This window comes from Wasmannia auropunctata, unplaced genomic scaffold (assembly GCF_000956235.1).
Source record: "Wasmannia auropunctata unplaced genomic scaffold, wasmannia.A_1.0 LD336001.1, whole genome shotgun sequence".
Taxonomy (NCBI): domain Eukaryota; kingdom Metazoa; phylum Arthropoda; class Insecta; order Hymenoptera; family Formicidae; genus Wasmannia; species Wasmannia auropunctata.
Genome location: NW_012026889.1, coordinates 343,794 through 361,468, shown reverse-complemented (window position 1 = coordinate 361,468; position 17,675 = coordinate 343,794). Strand labels below are relative to the sequence as shown.

Below are 17,675 nucleotides of genomic sequence, written 5' to 3'. Positions count from 1 at the left end.
GGACGGCACGTTAGCGCGACACTTTATGACTCACATCACGCGCAATCGTCTTGCTCGTTTTCGCGCCGACGATTGATGCTCCTGACAAAAAACGCGGGATGATTTGTAATCGAATCGCCGCGCGCGATTTTTGTATACTTGCCGAACATCGTATAACGGCCAAGGACGCGGGTAACGCAGGCAGTGGAAACGGCCAGTTTGCCGGTCAAAGTCGAAGTCGCGGACTGTTATGACGATTTCTTTTCCGGGACGCGACAAAGGTGCGCGAAGCCAATTGCAATAATTGCGTATCTCACGTGTGTCCTCCAAGTCTTATTACTTAGCAACCAGACTAAGAATCTAAGACTTAGAATCTTTGCTAGAATTTTCAATTAATTTTTTTCAGACGGACTGAAAATAAAACTTTCTAATTTATGATTTCAAATATAGAAATCCTTTTAGAATAGATCTTACTGTAGACTTGGTCCATTTTTTTCCATTATAACACACTCATAATATTTTCATTATAATTTCATTATAATTTAAACTTTCAATTATCACGCGAAAGAAGGTAAATTCAATTTTTTTCCTATAACAACGCTGGATGTAATTTTTCCACGAAATTCGAAATTAAATGCCGATAAAGAATATAGTATTTTACTAGGATTAACACCAAGTTTCCTTCACATTTCGCGAAACTTGTCGATCGTGAACATAAGTAGACTAGTCAATTTGTACAAGGATCAGGTTCGGATCCTTTTCTATACAGACGGAAAAGAGTGTCTGGAACATCCAGCGGAGTAATGTCACGTGCTTTCCAGTCGAGAGAGTCGACTACACGCACGGACGAACAATTTTCGAGCTCGAGATATCCCGGCGCCTCTTTATCCGTAGATAGAGAAGAAAACCTCGCACGTCTTGCCGATGTTCTTTTTAACGAAGTGTAAGACACGCGCGCGTGTACCGGACCGGGTCGTATACGGTCGTGATATATCGATACAGGGAACGCGCGTCTCTGCGACACGAGCGCGTTCTCCAGCCGCTCCTTCACTGGCAGATCAACTTCCTCACTGCATCCAACTGATATTCGCTGAGCGAGATCAATCAGATTCACCGTATTGCGTGGATTTTTTCATTGATTGCGTCACACGCGTGTGACATTCTCTCGAAGACAGCCGGTCACGATGATAAGCCGGTTTTCGGCTTCGCGATCGAGATTGATCGGCGCGCGATCAGGCCGATTGCGGTTCCCGATCTCACGTCACTCATATTTGAAGATATATCATTGTTCCGCACGGACCACCGCGATTCCTTACAGGTGTCGCCGATCTCTCCGGCTTCTCCGGCTTCGCGCTCTTTCCGGAGCAAGCTCGGAACGCGCGATTGAAACTGAGAGCGAACCGAAGGAAAGCACGGTGCTCTGGATCGCCCACCGAAGTCGACGATCGCGCTCCTCCTCTCCGTTCTCATCTCCCCTCACTCTCTGCCGCGCGCTCTCCCTGCCTACGGCTCTCTCTCCCTTCCTCCCTTCGGTCTCTCCGCCGCCCTCTCGTGCCTCTTCCCTCCTTATCCATCCTCCCAATCTGTCTATCAGGCTATCTTTGCCGCCGGTCCTCCCTCTTTATCGCACCCCCACATCGCGCGCGGCCAGCTCGCTCTAGGCGAGCACGAGTATAACGCCGCTCCGAGATCGTGTAGGTGGACATTGCTGTGCGCCTCCACGAAGGAAGCACAACGAGGAAGTGGAACGCATGCGTCGATCCTTTCGTACACCCTCCCTCGTGCACACCACACCTTTCATTCCGCATTGAATCGCCATGGGGCACGAACGGAGTGTTTAAAGGGCCGTAGATTAAAAGTGATACCCCGCAACTTTGATTTACTTTGGTTTACTTTTATCCTTTTGAAAACCGCGTCATGCGCCTACGGTTATGTGAAGCATCTTGCAGAGAGATCCGCGAAAACGTACCTCGGGGGTAGAGATATTCCTTGATGAATTTAGTGCTATCTTTCTCGATGCAGAAGTCTTGTATGCATTATGTGAAATCTCCCGAGAGTAATATCGGAGGCACATGCATCTCGCGGAGATGCTTTTACAACGCGAATAAAAAGGATTGTGCGAGTTAAGCTCCGAGAGTGCAAATAGATCCGAACGCAACTTTGTTGGTTGGTTAATTTCTGCTTAACTTTGAGCTTAATGGAAATTGCGGTTTAAAACCTACCTGCTGAGAAGTTTAAGTTAAAGTTGAAAGTAGAAAAGTCACAACGAATAAATATCGCTTAACGTTTTTATTAAAGGGAGAAGAGGAAAACCCATTTCAAATTCGTGACACAATCTAAATCGTAAAAATATTTTCAATAGATCTGAAATAGTGGCAAAACATTTTTCAGATTTTCATTGTATCTTTCTCTTACAAAGTTAGCGCCAAGTCACGCTTATAATTTATTACTGTGTTAAGAATGTCATGGTCACTAAAAAATATGATATGTAAAATATGATATATAAAAATATGAGATTTTTTTATCTTGTAAATCAATCTAGCACTTTGAGAAACGACAAATAATTGAGTGCAAAAATCTCAAAAATAAGACATTTTCTATATCGCACGCTTTTATCGATAACGCACTACTCTACTCGCGTGTCTGTAATATTGGCGAAGAAATAGATTTCACAGTATCTAAAATCACATACGTGACTGAATGGAAAGTATCGATAAACTGGAGATTGCAATCATCATCAACTAATATTTTTCTTTTGTGAATATTATACATAAATCTATTCCCTGTTATTCGATTTTTGAATGTGTGTATGTAATATATATCAGATAATTAAGAAATAAGACATACAGAGAAAGAGAGAGAGAGAGAGAGAGAGAGAGAGAGAGAGAGAGAGAGAGTTATTATTTTTAATATTAATGATTTTAAATAAACAAGAATTTACTGATAGATATAACAATCACACCCATTTTTAAATTTTTTAAAAATATATAAAGCGATATACTACATAATTCATATAATTAAAAATACATATGGATATTCATTAAGTCTAAAATTATTTTCGGTTCTATTCTAGACTCTTTCGTAATCGTCGTTTCGAGCACGTGTTCTTGTCATGTATCATAAGTTTCCTGTCAAGGTCGGCTTTCTGATCTTCGAAGTGAAAGAACTGTCGATTGTGTCATTTACGCAAGAGTTGCCTACGTAGTTCTTTTATCGTTTAAAAATAGACTCTAATAGTGAGAAGGCGGGGGAAGGACGCGTCTGTCACACGATTTTAGGCTACATTTGGATAATGGCAAATCAATACAGCAATATTGAAAAATATTTACGCAACCGCTGAGATTGTGATATAGATATACGGAAAGAACAATTTTGCTGAATCCAAATCTGAAAATAATTTTTGTTCAATAATCAAAATAATTTTGTGCGAAAGTCAAAGTGATTGCTAGAATATCAAAATGTTTTATAGCAATGCTTATTAGTTTTAACAATCTAACAAATTTTTTTGATGATTCAACAAAAAATTTTCAGATCTGTTTTTAGCAAAATTTTTAGACCTTTCAACAAAATCGTTCTTTCCGTGTACGATTTAAATATGTATACATATATATATGTATATTTTTTTCTTTAAGCAAGAGACATTTTAATATTTTAGAATTTAATTATATTCCACATTATCTTGTTTATGGTTGAGAAATCACGGTTTTATTTGAATAATTATGTGCCGTTTTCTTTAATGTTATAACTTGAAGGTAGATTGCGAAAACATTTAAAAATAAATGTGAAAAAAATATGAAAAACGTCCAAATAAATTTCCGTTAAGAAAAAGTGATCTTCGACATCGCCATCGAGAGAAAATTGTGAGTAATAAAGACGTATAGGAGACTCTCAAAGTAATCCGTACTCGGAATAAAAAATGTCGGGAGATACACGGCCTTTTCGATAATCATTAAAGATGCTTAAATTCTTAAGATTTCATTTCTTCCGACTTGCCTTTCGAGTTGAAAAAAAGAATTTATAAAAGCATTCGCTAATGTCTTTATTATGAGGAACATCGCTTCCGACAATCGTTGCGCCCGAGCTTTATGCTGTAATGTCATTCAACCTTGTTGCACGTACCGTAAAAAATTGCAATATTTATGCGGCGCGCGGAAAAGTGTCGTAAATGCTTATTTGCATATTCTCTAAGTGCATATGTGTCACCACGACACGTGCATTAAGAGCGTATGCAAATGGACCACTTATGATCAATGCGTTTTGTGCATAATGTATTCACGACATTCACAAGTATGCCTTATCTGCTCTACGAGGATGTCACGCGGATAAAGTTCTTCAATTTTCAATCGTCCACTCCTGCACAACTTTTCTCGCAATTCAAATAAACGTTAATATTACGGATTACAAAATCACACTGTGACTTGCTCGACTAACACGCTTTTCGTGTAATAGTATAAATGGGAAGAGTGTAATTATTTTTTTACGAGAGAAGTTGCAAAAATGTTGTGATTAAACTTTAGATATAAAAGATATTATAAATATGCACGTGACATGCACTGGTACTTCTTGGTTATATGTATATTATTTAAACCGCAGATTTTTAGAAAATTTTACCTCGTTCTGCAAAGTCGCGTAAGTTTCATTGTCAACGATTTTTACCGACGTAAGATCGTTCTTATGAATTCTGTGCGATACTTTCGACAGTTGATAAAACGCTTCGGTACTCGAAACACGATTCGATTAATATTTATCAATTCGCTATACTAACTTCAATCCTTTCTTTCGACGTTTTATTCTGAATATATCTCAATTTAATAAAATCTATAATTTTATCGATTGCACACGCAACGTATATGAAACATTATTCATTTAATTGCTGGCTATTTTTGTATCTTTTTAAACTAATTTTTACATTATTATTTTATTATATAACAATGTCGCGTACATAGTTGACGTACATATTAGACGCAAGATAGATATTATCTTCGACATATACACAAAGGGATAATCCCGGGCAAAAATCCTTGTAACACTTTAAATAGATAACGATAATCTTGTAAGTTCATTAAGGAAATGTTTAAATATAGACGGTGTGACGTGTAAAGCCATGTGAGAAGATATCAATAATAGAAATGTCCAAGCACGATAAGTTACGCGATAACGTGCAAAATGAGATATGATAAGGCACGATTCGCCTAATGATTAAAAAGAGTTAAACAAAAAATTACGCAAATACATTCTTATCTGCTAAAAATATTACAAATGAGCAATATTTTAACCGAAGCCTCCGCATATTAATAGATTACATTTTCCGTTTCTGATAATTGGATTTTCTTACCAGTGCTTTTATATTGAATTTAGCATCGATAAAATCTTTATAATATGATAACGTTGTTTAACAGCAATCTAACAGTAATTTAAAAAAAACACAATTAACTTTAATTATTTATTATATTATTATCGTCTCCACGTCGTATTTTATATTCTATTTTTAATTTGTATTATTATATGTATTATATTATAATTTTATTTATAATATGATATATATATATATATATAGTATATATATTACATACATACTATATACATTTACTATAATATAGTAAATATATTTATTACCTATTTCAAGTATTATAAATGGTAGTTAATCTATAATTGGTCTATAAAAAAAATTAATTATTTTTTTAATTGCATCTATTTTATTTTATAGATATGTATGTAATTAAAATAAATCTCATACGAAATCTTTTTATATCATGATTCATATCATCGTTTAGCATTAAGAGAAGGAATCGATTTTTAGAAATGAGAGAATCATAACTGTGATAAAACCCCTCGAAATGATTAATGTGCGGGATGTATCATCTTTCTCTCACGTCACTTCAAATATATTGATTATTGTCAAATTTATAGCGAACGCTTTAAAGCAACACTTTCCTTATCATTATGAGACAATTCGAAAGTACACGGAGGCAATGTATTTTTATCAAATTATTCATCGATAATTCAATTACTCTACAATATAAAATATAAAACAAAAATTTCTATAATGTATGTGGTGTGTATTTAGAAAAACCTTGGCTGAAAGCAATTTCTTTCTGTCGCGAATATAAGATGCCGATAAGATTCACACATATTAATTTCGGATCTGTATTTGATCAAAGTACGCTCGCGTTAAATTAACTGTTGAACAAATTATCTTATAAATATTAATTTTTAATTTATCGAATGATATATCTCTATTTTAAACTTTACGTGACTGCAACCATATGCTTTTCTAGAAAGACCGTGTATTCTTATCACAGATTTGTCATTTCAAGACAACGACGTTTATATTTAAACACTTGTTTACAGCACTTGGAGTGTCGTTGTCCACGGCTTGACCACTTAAAGCGAAGGTATGCGATAAATGTGAATAAACATGAAATGATGATTAATATTTTCTTAATTTGAATTTGATATTTCACGAGGAAGAATGGCAATGGAACATAATTATATATCGTTAAATGAATGAATATATATATATATATATATATATATATATTCATTCATTCATTTAATATATATATGTATATATATATATATATCGATAATTAACCCTTTTGATATTCTGACGAAGTTGTTTCACGAAAAGTTCTCTTTTTATAACAATTTTATTTATAAGCGTTGTTAAAAATAAATCCATTTATTAATTGACGTGTGACGTCAATGTGTTTTGCAATAAAAGCAACAAACAATTTTTCCACCTTTTACTTCTACATGATCAGTAAAAATACTCTCATATTTTCTATAAAGTTTATTTTAACTTTTCGTAGGGACTGTTTTATGTGCTTTTCACTTTTCTCTCGTATAAAATGAGGTTTTTATGTGGAATTTATTTTCTATTGTTTATCTTAAAATAATTGTATACGCAGGCGTATTTATTTAATTAAAATGGAATTTATTTTTAAAGCGTTTTCAATTCGATATCTTAATGAATTATTCTTTTGGTCTACCTACTTTGAAAAGCGTAGGACTTTTGGCTTAAATATCATAATAATTAATTTAAAAATAGAGTCACTCACCGCCGTACGAACTGCTAACGTGTTCTTTCAAGGCCTCCGGATAATCACTGGGGACGGTAGCTTCGACATCGAAAGTGCCATAAATAATGTTATGCTCCTTCTTGATGAATTCAACCATTGATTTCATCATAAGCTGACACGTATGTCTACCACCGACTTGACTCTGTCCGTTCGTTGCATAAATGAGCTGCACTTTACGCCACCTGTAGCTGATTCATAGAAAAGAAAAGGAAAATTTCGTTACACATTGCATCATCTTATCTTCTAGATCTTCTCTTCTCTTGCACACTTTGTTAATTAGTCATACTAATAATATAATTAGTTAATATCGCTAGCGATATTAGTAATATAATATCGCTAATGAATTGTCAATAATCTCTTTTGAAGAAACACGCAAAGATTAAATTTTTATTACATCAATTTAATATTTAATCGATAAATCGTTTTATATAAACTTTGAATCGTACGTACTGATCCATTATAGCTACAAAAAATTTGGCGATGTCCCTGAAAGCCAAACTTCCGATTCTTGTGGTCATAAAATATTCGTCTTTACAATCAACCTTTTTCTCGGTGAAGTCGTAAGTAAAGCCTCCCGTGGTAATTAACGGTGCCCCAAGAAACTTCACCACTCTGCCGACGACCGCTGAAAGAAAATTTTTGATCAATGTCATATGAAAACAGCACAAAATACAGAAAAGGAAATATACCAAACATTCATATTTTAATGATATGAAAAAAATAAGAAATTGTAAAGAGAGAATAATGTAACACAGAAATAGTAATTTTTCTAAAATGCGCTCATGCAGAATTTTGCAACTGCAATTAAATCATTTTGAAACATTTTCATGCGAAGAATTATGGAAATTTTAATGTAATACATCTGGAATAAATCTTGTATAATGAAATAGCTTTCTCCGTTTTGACGGATGTAATTTATATGTAGATTAATAAGCGACATAAGCGACAGCGACAAGATGTTTTAGGATAATTTATTTCCAGACGGTGGCAATTATTTTAGATGGAATTTGATAAAATTCAATAAAGGGATTCAAGGTGACGTACCGACGCAATAATCGCATGCCGGCCCGAGAAACAAGTGCACGCAATGCGCGTAGCTGTCGACCGCGCCGATTTGCGCGTACATCGCGTCGCAATGATCGTCTTGCGCCACGAACTTCAGTTTCAGCCAGTACGGTAGCAGATTCCGCGATCTCGCTTCGTACTCTGCTAAATCTGCAAAAAGAGAAAGACGATATGCCTAATTCAGTATTCAGATCCGAAGAAAGCTGAATTTGCAGTGCAGGTGACGCGCCGCGTGACTCGAAACTCGATTTCATTCAGCTCCGCGTATTTGTCGATCTCAGCATGCTTTACCCGACAGATGCCCGGAGTAGCCCCTTACCGAGGACCGGGAGGACCTTAGGCAGAGAGATATCGTATCTCGGGTCCGCCGGCAGGAGAACGGCGACCCTCAGCTCGCAAGAGACAACGCCGTCGCGGCTCGTGCTGCACAGCGCCTCGCAGTCGCGATGCAGCTGCACCTCGCGACACGTAACTTTGCCCTCGGTTTGACACATCATAAGCCATAAGATCGTCAGTGTGACGATCCTGCGGGGACCCATGAGTACGGATCGCAAGGCGACCTCGGATCAGATCGTCGCGCCGCCGGATCGAAAGTCGCGAAGCATCGTCGTCCCCAACGACGCGTCACCAACGTCACGATCACGATCACCCGATAAATATCTTTATCATCGCGAGAAGCGGCCCCACCATGTGCAGGATCCTGATTCATAAGATCACTATTTCATCGTCTTGCAATCTCGCGCCGCGGTCCTTGCGATTCATTCACGCGCGACACATTCGCGCTGCGCTCACTCAGGCTCCCTATATCGGGTTCGTCCGACCGTATCGCCAGCTGTTTCACTTGCCGCTTCCTTCCGGTTCAGCGAAGGATATCGCTTCACCAAGCGAATTATCCCCTAACGAATTACGTGAATACATTATTTCGCTGTGTTACCCGCCTTGTCTCGTACGATCGTACATAATATATCTTATTACAATACAACTATATACGAACAATAGATCGAGGCAAGTGAAGCTTGCCAATGAAATTGGTGAGAAATTTAATTTGTAAAATGATTACTTTTCTCGCCTTTGAAATCAGGGAATGCACTTCGGAATAAAAATTAAAGACTTTAGATTGAGTTTAAGTGAGGAGGAAGGAACCATTTCGAATTATTGACTTCGAAAATGAAACTTTACCGAGCGGACGCGTCTGTCAACTGCTTCTGGTTTTTTATTTTGTTACTTTTTTGCAGATCTCGTAAATAGCGTACGTGTGTGACGTCAACTGTAATTTGCCGTTTATCTGCTATTATCTGTTATTTCGAGAGGCGCGGAAGATCATTCGAAGATTACGGTAATTATAATCGAGCCGTAGTGTTTATCGGAGACGTAACGTATTAGTTTTAAAACTATTTAGATTCCATATCGCGAATAATTTTTAAAGCGGTTATCGTACGCGACATCTCGCCGAGCACTCCAGGAATTCTATCGGCGGTACCTATGTTGCGTACATGCAATACGGCGATCGCCGAAGGAAAATATTTACGTGCGAGCTGCTCATACGCGGAGCAACTATTGCCGAATCTAGGTCTGTCGACGTCTGTAGATTTTGTAGCCCGTCCGCGTCTCGCATTCGCGCCGGATGCGCATCGTTCCTTTGTCTCTCCTCGAGCTCCGTCGAGCACAAATCGAACGCGCGAACGCTCGAGGAGTCAACGTCGAGAGAACACACAATCAGGAGTACCGAGGCGACTAATAAAAAGGGAACGGCGCGAAAGAGCGGATTCCGATTCCGATTCCGGAAGTGTCACGCGGAACGCGCGTGAGATAGGGGGAGAGAGCAAGGGAGAGAGACACGGGCATCGCGATTCACAACGGGATTGTCGGAAATACACTGACACCTCACGATCACGCGACCGCCTTGTCCCGGTGACAAGCGAGCACTTACATACACACGCGTCTTTATCACGGATATCTCGCGTCGATTGATAATAGTTATCGAAAACTCCGATGTGCACACTCACTCGACTACCCCCTCCCACTCGGGTCCTCGGGGGGGTTTCATTCTATCTCGAGGGATCGAATTTCCGCGAGGGTTCCTTCCCTCGGCCTCGCGTCAAGTACGGCCTCGGAGGATTGTGTCCGGTGGTTGGTTTCTCCTCATTGTTCTCTGTCATTTTTCCGCTCGACGTTTCTTCTTCCTCCATCGGACATTTTTGCGTTTCCTCCATTTGGCTTCTTCCGATTGAATTTTCGTTCATTTTATAACGTCCGTATCAGGATTTTCCATTTGAGATTTACAATTACGGACTGAAATTTAAGAATGTCTGCCTGCATTTTGGTTGCTTGGTACTTCACGTGAGAGTAAAAAGTAAAAATTAAAATATACTCTTTCTGTGCCTCTTCAATTGTTACTGTAAAAAAATTAATTTTTAGCGCAAATAAAATGCGTTTATCGAGAAAGAAATAAAAAACGTACTTACGATTTAGTTTTGAATTTTGCGCAATCTTATTATATATTTTTTTAATACTTTAATAATTTTTATATGTAATAAAGTTAGAATTATTAATTTAATTAGCGAATAGGAAATGCCGGAACATTGCCGTATATAAAAAACATTTTGAATGATGCGCATAAGCCTCGCTTAATGATACAAAAAAAGACAAACGGAAGTCTTTTATTTGAATTTGAATTTTATTTTAATTTAAACATTATTAGAATTTAAAACGCATGTTAATATCTGAACATTTTTCGCGTATCTTTATTAATTGAAGTAAAACTATTAATTTAAAACTACTATTTTACCGCTTGATTTACTCTTTAATCAATTATTTTTTATTGCTTAATTTGTAGTGCAGTTTAAATTTATGTTACATTTAATTTTTTACATATTATACATATGTATTTAGTTATAAAATTATTATTATATTTAATTATTTTTTTATTTATATATTTAATTCTTCGTGTACGCGCCGAATTGTCAGATACAGAGTTTTAAATCACGGCGCTGCGTGCTGTATGATAAATGCCCGATCGATTACAGCACTGTGCGAGGAGTATCATTTTCCGGAACTACCCGACCTACTACACTTCTCCATCTCATCCTAGCGTACTCACAGTTTGTAGACCGCTACGCGGATGTTTTTGGGAACGTATTGTTGATTGGTGAGATACGCAACGTGCGTTGAGAAAATAACTCGAGTAAAATGAAAATTAAAAGAGTCAGAAAGTTAAAGAAGAAGAAGAAGTACAATCAGAACGTAAATCGAAAGAGACTGCGAAATAAGTTGCGGAAACAGCCGAATATCCCATGGTAAATTTCCTAACCTAAAAATGCAACTCGCATTTAATACAATAATACAACATTAAAGCTTATAAGTATAGCGTACCTTTAGTATCGCTTATTGTATTAATTTATTGATTACGTTTGACGTTTAGCGATCAGATAAAGAAGGAATGGGAGAACACGAGGTCTTGCCGTGTCAATTTGAAAGAAATGGGTTTGGCATACGACGCGAACGAGACGGTGCGAATTCCTAATGTGAAGCACGAGATGTTGGAGGAGGCCAAAAGGAAAGTTGCGGGAGACGAGGATCCCTCGGATCGCGAGGACGAGGGGACGGATGTGACCGCGGCAAAAAGTCACGTGGCGGAAAAGTTGGAGGCCGAGGCGAAGGCTCCTAGAGAACGACTTCTCAGATTACCGAAGGGACAAGCAGAATTCTTTGTTTATTTAATAAAGAAGTACGGCGAAGATTACGAGGTGAGATCATTTTGCAAATGATGTCATCGTTATCCCCAAACAGGTAGCTGATTATCTGCGTGTTTTCTGTACAGGCGATGTCGAGAGACAAGAAGAATCATTATCAATTAACGTGGAAGCAAATACGAGCCAAGATAAAAATGTTTATGGGAATTCCAGAACAGTATAACAAACTTGTTCAAGATAGCAGTATGCAGTTAGAGTCGTAACGTGCATAAATGTACATTAGGATTTTGTTTATATGTTTAGATTGAGATTAGCGTATATTGTAAGTCAATGACTTAAACGTACTACTGCAATTTATGCTAATTTGGTGAAACCGACAAAAATAATGCATTATACGTCAATAAATGTTAAACATATTTTATTTTTTACAAAATGTATTGTTTGCAAACAAGTACTAATTACAAATATATATTTGTAATTATATCACCATATATAAAAATATGCTGATACATTTACTGTGATAGAATATGCATTTTAAATGGACAATATGACAAAATACAATAAGTATTTTAGACTGAGGACTAGAAAATCTGAAAATTTAATTAAGTTTGCATAAATTGAGTGCGCATTAATAAATATCACGATCGAGGTAAAAAAAAACATTTTTCCTTTCGTTCAAATCAATAAAACGTGTACAATTTTTGTTGTTCAACTTACGTGGGATAGGATGATACAAAGATATACAGTAGAAACAATCTTGCTTTAATTATACAAGTATGTAAAGTATGTGACAAATAGAAAATTAGCGTTGCTGTATTATCGATGGTAAATGTCCCGTTTTCTGTTTGTACCCTGAAGAGGGGCGATGTTATCTCTGGCATCAACATTCGCAATCGCGCTGAAACTATTGGCATCGCTCGAGTAGTTATCCTTGTATCTGGAGGTCAGGTTCCGAACTCTTAGATTAGTTCAACGTCATCGCGTTTATCCCTGAAGAAACATGGGTCCAGTCTTTTGAGGATCACGAAGTTCTGTTAACGCTTTGCAAAGGTGTGCTCCGTCTCTTAGATCACTTTGTTTCTCAGACGTCCCAGACTCTCGATTTCGGTTTCAAGTACATCGCCACGCTGAAACACGCAGTCGAATAATGTAGAATACGCCGACGACGCGTCATACACATAACGAAAAATATTATAATTTAATTATTAAATATATTTAAATATTTATATATAATATATAATTAAATATATTAAATATATTCAATAATTAAATATATTAAATATATTCAATAATTAAATTATATAAATATATTTCTATTAAATATAAAGATATACCTGTAAAAATTCAGGTGGATTACGCCTGAATCCTACACCAGCCGGTGTGCCAGTAAGAATCACGTCGCCTGGTAACAATGTCATAAATCTGAAATATTAATTAACGTTATTATATAATATATTGTAATATACTATATATATTAACGCGTATCCTCAATTATATTATTAACGTGATCATCGTGTAAAATACGAACTGCGAAAGATAAGCGACTATGTCGTGAGGTTTGAAGATGAGCTCGCTGGTTTTGCAGTCCTGCTTCAGATTGCCGTTCACCCATGTCCTCACGGACAGATTGTTGATGTCGCATATCGCCTCCTTGGCGACCACGACCGGACCGAGGGGACAGAATGTGTCCATCGCTTTGCTAATCAGGAATTGTCCGCCGTTCCGCTTCTGCCAGTCGCGCGCCGTTATGTCCTGCGCCACTGTGTAACCGAAGATACAGTCCTCGACGTCGTCTTTATTCAGGCCTTTGCATCTCTTGCCGATCACTATCGCCAGCTCCGCCTCCCAGTCGATCTTCTGTAGACATTAAAAAAAAAAAATACCGATCGCGCTTTAATCGGACTGCGATCGCCCGCGACTTCCGCGACGTTCTGTATAAACGTCACATGTCGCGTTCTACTTCTTCAGAGTGTCAAGGTCAAACTGTATACATAATGAACCAACGTCGACGGCACGTGGAGCAACTGGACACGCGAGCGCGACCCGATCGGTATTCAAGCTGCGGACCCCGCGAGAAACCGCGCTGTCGCAATAGAGCGACGTGCCCACGGCTCGGGACGAATAGAAACGAAAATGAAAGCGGGGACGGGTCGTGACGTAATCCCGAACGGACTAAAAATACACGATTCCAGATCGCAAGGAGAAATCAACACGATCTTCAAGGGGGCATCCCGCGTGTTTCGTTGCTAATCGCGACCCATTGTGTTTTCCTCCTTTCTTCGCCGTTCGACTTACATCGGAGATCTGCGGCAGCAGGATGTTGTCGTGCGGCCCGATGATGTTGCTGGGAAATTTGTTAAAGACCACCGGACTCTCCGGAGTCGGTACACCTTGCTCCTGACAATGTCCGCTGTAGTTGAGGCCAATGCAGACGAGCTTGTCCATTCGCGTGACCGGCGCCAGGAAGTTTACGTCGGCCTCGGGCGTGATGCTCCGGCCCTCGGCGACTATTCTGTAACCAATTCGTGCGTATAAACTCAGTGTCTTGAAAATAGACCTCCGGAATCATCCAATCGAAGTTAATCAACTCGCACGCGAGGTGGAACCTGGTTAAATTTTCTTTTTTTTTTTCTTACCGCGACGTAAGTCTCTTATACTGAAAAACTTTGCGATGTTAAACAGAGAGGCGAGAGGAAACAGACAGCCGAGAGCAGGAAGAGAGAAAATTCGGTTGTATTCGCATGCAGAAATGCGTTCTGCATTTCCCGTTTCATGCACAATCTTGTTAATTATGGTAATCGGTAAGCAACATGCGGATCTGCAGGCAACAAACGGGCTTTCATAGGAAATCCGACTTGCGGCAGTGCAGAGAGCATGCCGTAATGACGCCATTAATTACTCCTGTGTCTAAATCTCATCAATTACCCCTGCGTCCAATATCTCGCTAATAATTCCGCGTGCTGCTAATCGATGCGTGTAAATCGAGCATGATTTACATTTCTGTTGCGTTTCTGTTTGCGTTCACCGTACCGCCGGGTTTCCAGTTTAATTGCAACCGCAACATGCGCCCGTAGTTTTTGCAACTGTTTTCCTTATCGATTTACGACGTTTCGCGGATACGAAATTACATAACAGGAGCATTGCGTGCTAAACTTTAAGTTCTCGTGAAATATGACGTGTAATATAAAATGATATTGTTTAACTTAAATATTTACATTGATGCGTCTTTTGCACACTTTTCTCCTATAGTATTTACATCAAAATTCGCGACTTTTTTTAAGCGTCCAAGACGTTCACAATTTTGCATAATTAAGTACATACTCGAATAACGTTTGACACATTCTAACGTTGTGGTTGAACACATTCCATGCTATTCTAACACTTAGCTCCTAGCACTTAGCGGATAATTGCTTCTTCTTCCACTTTTCAAAGGAATGGCGCTCTTGCAAAAAAGTTTACAGAGGGAAGGCTTTACTAATTTACAATAAAAGACGATGAATAATTTATAAGTATAATGTACACTCGCTCACTAAAAGGTTGCGACACTTTCTTTTTTATAGGTTTCAAAACGTATTAATATTTTGCAAATGCGGACCACGATTGGTGTTATATTGCTTTTAGACTAAAGATAGTAGATCGTGATTGCATTTGCAAAATATTAGTTATCTATAAAGTATATATTACGTATATTAAATATAAATTAGAAACCTATAAAAAAAAAAGTGTCGCAACCTTTTAGTGAGTGAGTGTACACTATACTGTTCTTATGACTTATTAGTCGCAACATAAATGTCATACAACATACTGCATGCAGTAACTTTTAACATGGCTTACTACATTGTCGTACCATAATATGAAAAGTGTAGAAAAATGTATGATTTTAACAGAAAGAGATACTATAATATCTCACTTTTATAAATAAAATGAAGTTGTGGAGGAACGTTCGTGCGCCTGTTTTTCTGACATGCGCGAACTATAACAATGAACGAAAGCGATATAATTGCATAGATGAATGTTCTATTGGTGAATCGATTATCATTTTTATCATTTTGTCCCCGTTCGATAGCCGAGCGTTGTCATCTGGCGCGATTAATGAACTAAATTTGAAAATACATGTATGGAAATATATTTCGTACGATCGGGCAGATAAATAGGCGCCCCTCTCCATTCATCGGATCGTGCTGCTTTCACTTAAAAAATTTCAACCGTCCCAAAGAAGCTTGGCAGACTGCCAATTGGCAGCCGGGACGAGGCGCCGTCTTGAGTTAGTATTAACAGCTGCGTCTGATCGAGAAGTTGCATTGATAAGGCTCAATTGTTGAATTGTCGCGCGATGCGACGCGTTATGCGAAAGCTCAAAAGCTCTCTCAATGACAAACGAGACCACGGATGCAATCGATAGGGGCGGTGTATTTGCCAAGACTTAGTCGAGATCGATAAGTCGAATAACAGGAAACGTGCAGTGCACGATTTATAAATATTATATGGTGACGTGACAGATAGCAATCTTCCGCTAATGAACCGCGAGAGCACTTATGTAATTATATATTCGTCACGCAACACGTCCGGTTTTTTTGTTGGTCAATTGTTACGCTCAGGGACGGTATACAGATCGGTAATAAGTTCTCGAGCATATTTGTAAATGGCTGCCATTCAATCAGCCTTCATTCGGAAGCTTAATAAAGATAATAACTTGATTTGGAAGGGAACAGGATGTCCGTCATCAAATTATTGATAAGGTGATAGCTATCTTATTTGTATAGGATTAAAATTCCGTCGTTGCGCAATCGTCATACGATTGATTACATCATAGCGTGCATATACTGCTCTCGAGTTTCAAAATCATATCTTCCGTTGTTACAAAATATCGCGCAGAAAATTACTTAACACGAATTTATATCTTTTTTTTTCATTCGCCGAGAGAAAAAATTATTGTGTGCTTTCATTTTTTAACTTTTTATAAAAATTTCATCGCAAATATACATATAACAATTCACAATTTACAGTTAGTTTAACATCTGTTAATGGTACGAGTGGAAAGTTCTAGAATGTAAAATTAGATATAAAATCAATAAACTTGATAAGGCTGATTGATAACAATCGAAAAAAAGCGATTCGATTAACAAAGGTGTGGCTTTCTGATCTATAAATGGCTAAATGAGGATCAACGGCATCTTACACATGTGTACGTGGGCGAAGAACAAATAACTAGTCTAAAGTCTAAAGGAAAGAAAAAAGGGGGAGCTACTCTATCACACGAATCGAATGGCCTAAAGCACCAACCTCTCTACTGCCTTCCTTAGGTCGAAATCGTCATTCCTGGCGAAACAAATGTTTACGTTGAGATTGGATATTTTTTTTCTCGCATCCGTTATAATATCATGCTATATGTACTATAAAATCTAGAATCCTAGATTCAAGAGAAAAAAAATAACTCGTAAAATATTCCCAAGATTGAACTTTTAATTATTATCTCTCCAATCAGAAGACGTATTTAATTCCAAAAGATTTCTAACTAGAAGTTGGCATAAAAGAAGGTAATTGAGGATAATCACGGTATCAAAGAGCTATGATTGCTATGATCTTGTTGCTTATCTAACTTCAAACGACTTTCTAGTCGTAAATCGCTTTTTTAATTTGGCGAGAAGTAACTGATACGCGCCATCACGTTAGGCGATTGCAGATCGCGTCGAGTAAAAATATTATGGTGTATACATACGATCGTTATCTCTCGCGCGCAGAATGAAATTAACCCGTAAAGAACACCTCTCTTTTGAATGGTTTTGTTTAACACGAAATTTGAAAACAATTACGTTTTTTTTTTTTGGAAAATTTAATATTACCAATCGATTGGTCA

The 17,675-nt window shown here is 37.7% G+C and overlaps 3 protein-coding genes across 7 annotated transcripts in view; 1 reads left to right on the top strand and 2 right to left on the bottom strand.

Moving 5' to 3' along the window:
- Positions 1-10,054, bottom strand: part of LOC105453221 (atrial natriuretic peptide receptor 1-like) — a 97,813-nt gene extending 87,759 nt beyond the window's left edge. The window contains exons 1-6 of one of the 5 annotated variants that reach the window (XM_011694984.1): positions 9,306-9,368; positions 9,187-9,215; positions 8,446-9,022; positions 8,106-8,276; positions 7,512-7,686; positions 7,041-7,249 (exon numbers count right to left, since the gene is read on the bottom strand). In XM_011694984.1, coding sequence (XP_011693286.1) covers positions 7,041-7,249; positions 7,512-7,686; positions 8,106-8,276; positions 8,446-8,665 — 775 coding nt within the window. In that variant the 5' untranslated portion in view covers positions 8,666-9,022; positions 9,187-9,215; positions 9,306-9,368. Of the gene's footprint in view, positions 1-7,040; positions 7,250-7,511; positions 7,687-8,105; positions 8,277-8,445; positions 9,023-9,186; positions 9,383-9,619 lie in introns of those variants that run through there. The other 4 variants (XM_011694986.1, XM_011694987.1, XM_011694985.1 and 1 more) reach the window with 4 other exon arrangements.
- Positions 10,055-11,194: 1,140 nt separating this feature from the next.
- LOC105453219 (nucleolar protein 16) lies at positions 11,195-12,648 on the top strand. The gene is made up of 3 exons (XM_011694981.1): positions 11,195-11,422; positions 11,548-11,872; positions 11,947-12,648. Exons 1-3 carry the CDS (start codon positions 11,316-11,318, stop codon positions 12,079-12,081), a joined length of 567 nt encoding a protein of 188 aa, XP_011693283.1. The 5' UTR covers positions 11,195-11,315; the 3' UTR covers positions 12,082-12,648.
- Positions 12,560-17,675, bottom strand: part of LOC105453252 (fumarylacetoacetate hydrolase domain-containing protein 2) — a 6,609-nt gene continuing 1,493 nt past the window's right edge. The window contains exons 2-6 of the mRNA XM_011695043.1: positions 17,102-17,202; positions 14,114-14,330; positions 13,347-13,675; positions 13,153-13,240; positions 12,560-12,945 (exon numbers count right to left, since the gene is read on the bottom strand). Coding sequence (XP_011693345.1) covers positions 12,883-12,945; positions 13,153-13,240; positions 13,347-13,675; positions 14,114-14,330; positions 17,102-17,202 — 798 coding nt within the window. The 3' untranslated portion in view covers positions 12,560-12,882. The remainder of the gene's footprint in view (positions 12,946-13,152; positions 13,241-13,346; positions 13,676-14,113; positions 14,331-17,101; positions 17,203-17,675) is intronic.